At 35.8% G+C, this 7,251-nt stretch overlaps 1 protein-coding gene across 1 annotated transcript; it reads right to left on the reverse strand.

Annotated features, from left to right (window-relative positions):
* Positions 1-5,957: 5,957 nt before the first annotated feature.
* Positions 5,958-6,989, reverse strand: GPR82 (G protein-coupled receptor 82). Its single transcript, XM_008936820.1, has one exon. It carries the CDS (start codon positions 6,987-6,989, stop codon positions 5,958-5,960), a length of 1,032 nt encoding a protein of 343 aa, XP_008935068.1.
* Positions 6,990-7,251: the final 262 nt, after the last annotated feature.

Here is a 7,251-nt window from a genome sequence, read left to right on the forward strand (position 1 = left end):
GTAAAACCCAGAAATACAGTTACAGTTCATACAGGGCATTGACTTTCTGCTGTCTTACATACCTTGTTCAACAAGCAGTTTGACCAGTAGAAGAAATGTTTGGTTTTGTCAAATGACAAAACGTTAGTTTTGAGAGAACTGTTATATGACCTGAGGGGTATATATGAGCTGAGGGACATAAAACTGTTAACCTGTGGCAAGCCATATTCTATTAGATTACCTATTAAATGCTGTTTTATTCAGTAATGCATTGTTAATGTATCCAGAGTATTTTAAGTGAGATTTATGTAACTGGAGGAAATAGATTTATTTATTTGTCTATTTATTAGCATTTGAATATAATTGATTGCAGTTATCTTAACCATTTTTCCTTCTGTTTACCTGCAGTATGGATGGAGCAGATCTGTGTTTTGAAATTGTGAAGAGAGCAGATGCTGGATTTGTGTACAGCGAGGCTGTAGCCAGGTATATATTATAATTCTAACTAATACCACAAGATAAATGGGAAAGAATGGAATATACTGTTGTACAATCTAGTAGCTAAAAGTTGGAATATTAGAAATAATCCTGTTTCCACAGTCTGAATGTTTATTACAGCAATTAGCATAATAAAAGTAGAATTTTGGAGCATTTTGTCATTTAGTAGTTGTTTGGATGGGATTATTGAGTAAAATAGTATTTCATATCCAATGCTTAATTCTCTGTCCTTGCATTTTATGGATCTCTCATACAATGGGATTAGGTGACTTGCTCGGCAGGTGTGAGTTTTATTGATCTTGCTAGATGGAGTCATGTTGGTTTTTTGCCTTTTTAGTGTATTACTTTATTTATGGTCATTTCAACTTTTCACTAAAATCAAAGACTCAGAATTTAAAGAAGGACAATAAAGCCCAGTGTCCCAGTGGCATAATTGAGAGCCAAGAATAGAAGCCAAGTTGGAAGAAACATCAAGAGGTGTGTCTGTTTCAACCGCCTGCTCAAGGCAGAGTCAACATTGCATTTGGATCATGTCCTTCAAGGATGGATATTTCACAGCCTCCCTGGGCAATGTGATCCAGTGCATAATTAATGTTCCTAGGGAAAAATGTGTCCCTATAACCATCTGGAGCCTCTAGAGGATTCCCTCCCTTAGCCCACTAGTAATGCTCTGCCTGATGCTGCAGATGGCTCTCTTGGCTTTCCAGTATGTTCCATAATCTGTATGTTCAAGGGGATCCCTTGCAAACAAGGGGAAAAGAAGTTTGTCTTCTATATACATCAGGCAAGGCAAGATTTTGGTTCTGTCCCTTTCTAGATAAATCAGGTACTGATGCTCACTTTTTTTTTCCCCTTTCTGTGTGATGTTATTAAAAAAAAAGAATCCTGACTTCCTTGTCACATGGAACAGAAGTACTGAACATTTGAAACCTTTACAAAATGGAAAAATGCAGGTTTTTCTTTTCTGTTTTTGCTTGCTTCAGTCAGAATAGTCCTCAAACTTTAGATTTTATTCCTCACTTTTATAACACAAACTCTGTTCTACTGAACTCTCTATATTCAAGGTTGAGTTGGTTAATTAGTTTTATATAGTTAGCCTCTTAAAACTTGTTTGTTAATATATCTGTTGTAATTTTTCCTGCGGTTTTATCATGTATGATGTCTTGGGGTTTTTTTCAGTCATTACATGAGACAGATACTGGAAGCTCTACGTTACTGTCATGACAATAATATAATTCACAGGGATGTGAAGGTAAGGTGTCTATACTTTTTTTTTTTTTTTACTTTACCAGCGAGTTAAATACCATCCTTAGAAGTAAACCTGTTTAATTGCATGAGTGAGTAAGAATTGTTAATGTATCTGTTTAAAGTAGTGTAAATAAGCAGGCAGTTTCATTTTGTCAAAAGCAGTGCAGAAACGGTAGGGTTTGGGTGTAGAACTGTTAAGCTAATGGCAATAGCCCAGCTCTAGATGTCACTGTAGTCATTGTTTTGAAAGAAAATAGACTAAATGACCCATTTCCAAATCAACGCAATGGATGAAGGCAAACTGATAAAAATCTCTAAGGTTGATACAGTCATACTACATTTTTTCCCTCTTAAGCTTTCTGTGAATGTTTTGAACTGCAAAATATTTGATCATTACCAGATACACAGGAAAACTTGCACTTTGTAGTTCCTGTAAGAATTAGGTGTCTTTTAGCCACTTTTGTGCTCCCTTGGCTCTTGACTGATAAGGAGGAGTTAGGTATAATTCCGTTTGCTGTAGGCTGGTGCCAGAAACTTCACCTGATTTCTGTAAATGGCAAGATCTAGCAAAGCTTCTGGAGCATGAAGACTGCAGCCTATGATAAACTCCTGTATGCCCTAAGTTGATCTCCAGTGACGGAATGAAAGCATGAAAGCTTTCACTAGATGGCCTGTAGCCGTCTTAACATCCTTCCCTGCTCTGTGAGACCAGATGTTTCTTGAGCCTCTGTATATCATTTCACCCCCTTCAACACTGCTTAAAGGCTTTATCATCTCTCACAGTTGCACCTTTGCTTCACCCTCTGTTCATGTGATCCTGCATTCATTCCCTGCTTGGAAGTTGGACTGTGAGATAAGGACAGGAGCGAATGCTAATGCAGGAAGGTGGAAAACTCAGGACAGCTCTGCATCAGAAATGTGAATGTCTAGAGCTTTTTCCCTTGCCACAACATGTATTCTGCCAACCTAGTGATACAGGACTCAGACATTCCTTTTATTCTTTCAGAGCCTTGCTGTGTCAGAAATACCCAAAAGATGGTTACCGAAACTAACAACACTGAAATGGGGTCTTTTTCAATATAAAATATCATTGCACAGTAGTTTGTATACAGAATTATCTTCACGTAAGAGAACAAAAAAAAGGGAAATGGGATTAATGTAGGTCTGAAATGAGATGCTTGTCCTTTTCCATAAAACCCTGACTAGAATTTGAGTCTGATTTGTCACTGAAGTCAGCCACATTCTCTTGAGCTGTCAGTATTAGACAATAATGAAAGTATTTTGTTAATATAGTCATTAAAAAGTAATGAGTGGGACAGGACCTTTAAAACAGGACAAAGAAATAGGAGAAAAATGCCTTATATCTTTCCTCTAAATCTCTACTTCACTATATTCTGTCTCATGAAATAATATTTTCTCTTACTTCACCTTCAGGAATAAGTAAATAACAAATTGGCTTGTTTCTACATTAAAGTGTTTTTTCTCTCAACGTAAATACAACTGAAGGTAGTTCCCTTGTATATGACAACACATTTGCTACAGGCAATAATGCATACCTTGAGATTTAATGAAAATAAAAATAAGTAACCAAAATGTGCTCTTCAAGAAGGAGAAAAACTAATATGCTCCTGCAACTCTTAACTGCAAAGGATACCACTGATCATTAAACTTCCTTAAGTTCTGTGCTGCAGAATTAACTTAATAATTATGATTTTAAAAGCTGAAAGTGTTAGTTTTGTTAAAAATAGGTGAACTTGAATATTTCCATATTTATGGCAGTTAATGTGGTGTAAAGTATCTAAAGCAGCATTGTTCACTTAGTGCAGTCATGTTTGATCAGGATTTGGTATTTTGAGTTGTTACATTCTCATTGTGTGGGAGAAGTTACCTGTTAATAGGAGGATATTAGTGGAAGACTTTTCTACTAGCTGCTGAAAGCAGAATGTGTTTCAGCTCCAGAAATAGGCTGTTTAAGCATTGTGCATGTTAAGAAGCAGGACTGTGTTCTATAAAATGTGCATTTTTTCAGTGTTTATTGCAGATTTTTTCACCTGTTCATTTTTTGCAATAACTTCAACAATGTTTTTTTATCAGTAAAACAACAAGAAGCTTTACAATTTTCAGTTAGCTTATATCATCATGCTTATGTAGCATTTTATATAGTTGCAGAAATCTTGTTATAAAAATATGGTATAATATAACTGATAGAAGAATAATTTAATCCCATCAAGAGCATTAGTTCCTGTGGGTTTATCCTTAGTTCACTCCTAACACTCCATCTTTGTTCTACGATTTCCGTATCGTTTGAGTGCATGTATATGTTTCTGTGATCAGAAAAATGGTAGGGGTGCAACTGGAGTCAAGGGCAAGCTTGTTGGCTAAATACAGGCATTCAAAATTCTTATTATAGGTTTAGCTCAGCAGGTATGAACACTAGTTTCCAGCATGTGATCATCAAGATAGATCAAACTACTAAAGCAAAAGTACATGCATTCTGCTTCTCTGCTGTTAAGACTTGGTTCAATATTTCTGTGAGTGGAAACAAAAACACTTTTTCCAAAGAGTGGGACTAAGTGTTATGCACTGTGTGGTGTGTCATGTACAAATCTCAGTTGGTCCAGGTGATTTGGAACTTGATCTGTGGATACATTTTATTGTTGATTTATGCACTATACAGAACTTAATTAACCGTATGAATCCTGAGAGCACGCTGTTACCACTTCTGTCTTTCATTGCTTAAGCTACTTGTAGTTAGGCACTTCAGATTTTGCCAGTAGAGTTCAAGACTCTTAGGCTTCTGCTTTTAGGTATATCTAGAAAATTAGTAGAGCTTCAACATATATGTCTCTATGCAACATGTATGTCTGTATATGTTTCTGTAAGTGTATATTCAACTATACTAAAAATAACCAGAATAGAAGCTGTTCTTTAAGACCATCTTCTTTTTCCAGTCTTTTAATACCCCAAACAAGAAATCTGTTGCATGTTACTTTACTTTTGCACCTTTTATTTTGGCATGGAACCTGTTCTATGCTTTCTGGGGACAGTCAGTAATAACTGGTGCTGTTTCTGTATTTTTTAGAAGTGTTTAGAACCTTGAGCTTCAGTAGCAACTGCTTTGTGAAATTTTGTTACATACTAAATTTTTAAAAGGTTATAAAAGCTGCAAAGTTAATAGCAGAAGTAGAATTAAAGTGTCCTATCGGGCCATGTTTTCCTGAGGAGCACTTCCTCATTCAATGTAAAAGTTAGAAGGCTCAAAGATTAAAGCTTTCATGTTTTTTTCCTCAACGTTTCTTCAGGCAGTACTTTTTTTCCTCCTGTGTATGTCTACATCTGTACATAGGCCTCCAATCTCAGAGTTCTCATCTAGGGAAATCTTTTATCACAGGTAACATTGTATTAAATAAAATACTACATTCCCTAGGATTTTATGTCTTTTTCACTTGCATCTTTAACTTCTGCAAAACATAAAGCAGATATCAGATGATATGAAGTCTTAGAGAGAAGACCTAAAGTTTTGTGTCTACTGGCACTTGAGTCAGTTTAACGTGCCTGTCATGGAACTCAGTAGCAGGTTTGGGAAGACAGAATTCCTTGCTACGTGTTGTTGTGAAGTTTTGGATGAGTCATGGTGTTTCTCAGGATACCTAGTATTTTGTAGCACTTTTTAGACTCAGTAAATTCCTCTCCATTTAAAATTAATTAATTAATTAACCTTCTAGCCAAGTACTCATCAACAAAAAAATACATGTTAACCTTTAATGTGTTTTGTAGCTCTCCATGCCTTTGATACGTGGTTCAGCCATTCCAGAGAAATCATCTGTGCTTTGTTCAGCCTTTCTTATAAAGTAAACCCATGGCCAAACCCTGGAACTCTTTTACTAATGATAAAACAGAACTGGGTCCTCAACTTCAGCCTAGTTTTTGCCTTCTTTCTCAATTATTTAGGTAGAAAACACTGTCCAGAGCTCAAGCATAAACTGTCTTCTGCATTGCCCAGATAAAAGGGTAGTACATTGTTCACTGTATAAATTACTTGCATTCATTTGAATATACACATTGTATTTATTGTGCTAATGTTGGTGCAACAAGCAAGATGATTATAAATAAATACAAGTAAAATGTTATCATTTTATTTAAATATTTACTGTTTCATATCAAGTCTGGTTGTAGAGAGTTAAAAAGAGTTTATTTTTACTTATGTGCTACTAAAATCTTTCTGTATCCCTTCACATTTCTGGAGTCTCTTCATTGAAAATATCATCTTTACGTTTGTGCTGTTCTGGTGTGGATTTTGTAAATAGGCCATACAGACTTTTCTTAAATGTTTTATCTAGCAGAAGGATTATAACTGGATCTAAGCTGCTCTTTGCAGCAGCAAGACAAGTAAGAAAATTTTTAATTTCTACTAGATAGTTTAACCTTGGGCACTCGTCATTTTTAATCAGTACATAAAAAACTGGCCTAAAAATATGATACGGAAGAAAGCAGATAGTTAGTATCATCTGGATGACAAGAATGTTTCTTTTCACTGTACTGTAAATTAGATGTTTTTCCTCAATACAGGTATTTTTTTTTATTTTATCCAGATGTCTGGTAAGTGAATAGTATGACAACAAAACTGTTGTAAAAGACACAAAAAAACTTGCAGTGGCAAAAGAAGCTGCAATCATCGTGACAAATTCACCAGCTTCTACCTTCATGTTATAGCAACTGGGAAATTCTTTCTCAGCCTTTTCCTGGATATTATATGTTATAGCTGTTACTGTTATGCAGAACACAGTAAACCAGATAAAGATGCACAAATATTTAGCAAATTTCGGCTGGCGAAACTTCTGAAGTACACATCTGTAGAAGTTTTCTTTAGCTGCGTGAGAGCATTGTGCATCACTGTTTTTCTTCAATGTTGCATACTGACTTAGAGCAGTTGAACATAAAATTATAATGGTAACATACATACTGATGTGCATGATGAGAGTCCCAAGGTGATTTGCTATTCTGCATGCTACAGAGTCATAAGCCCATTGGTACCCCCTTGCAAAATAGGCAGCCAGAAAAGGCATCGTGCTACATATAAATAAATTTGCAGCGACAAGATTTGCCAGGTAAATGTACTGTGTTCTTTTTGTAAGTGCTTGCCTCAAAAATACCCAGGCAGTGAGAATATTTCCAAAACTTCCAGCAGGAAATAGGAAAGAGTAGATGACAGGTAGAACTACAGTAGTAGCTAACGATGGCTGAAGACATGTTGAATTTCTCATTTATGCTGGTATTTCTTGAATGAAGGGGAAGAGCTGAAACACAATTAAAAGAATTACTTCTCAGTAATGTGTATCTAACATCACTTTTCTTCTTTGCTCTTATCTTAACTGTTCCTTTTTCTCCCCTACTTCTCCGTGTTACTAACTGCTCGTTACCCTCGGATTTATTGTGCAAAACTTGAGTTTGCATGAGGTTACTGTTTGGGTGTTCTCTTCCACTGAGATTTTGTGAAGATAAGTTGGCTGGTGTTATACCCAAAAG

The sequence above is a fragment of the Merops nubicus genome, unplaced genomic scaffold, assembly GCF_000691845.1.
Source record: "Merops nubicus isolate BGI_N331 unplaced genomic scaffold, ASM69184v1 scaffold50073, whole genome shotgun sequence".
Classification (NCBI taxonomy): domain Eukaryota; kingdom Metazoa; phylum Chordata; class Aves; order Coraciiformes; family Meropidae; genus Merops; species Merops nubicus.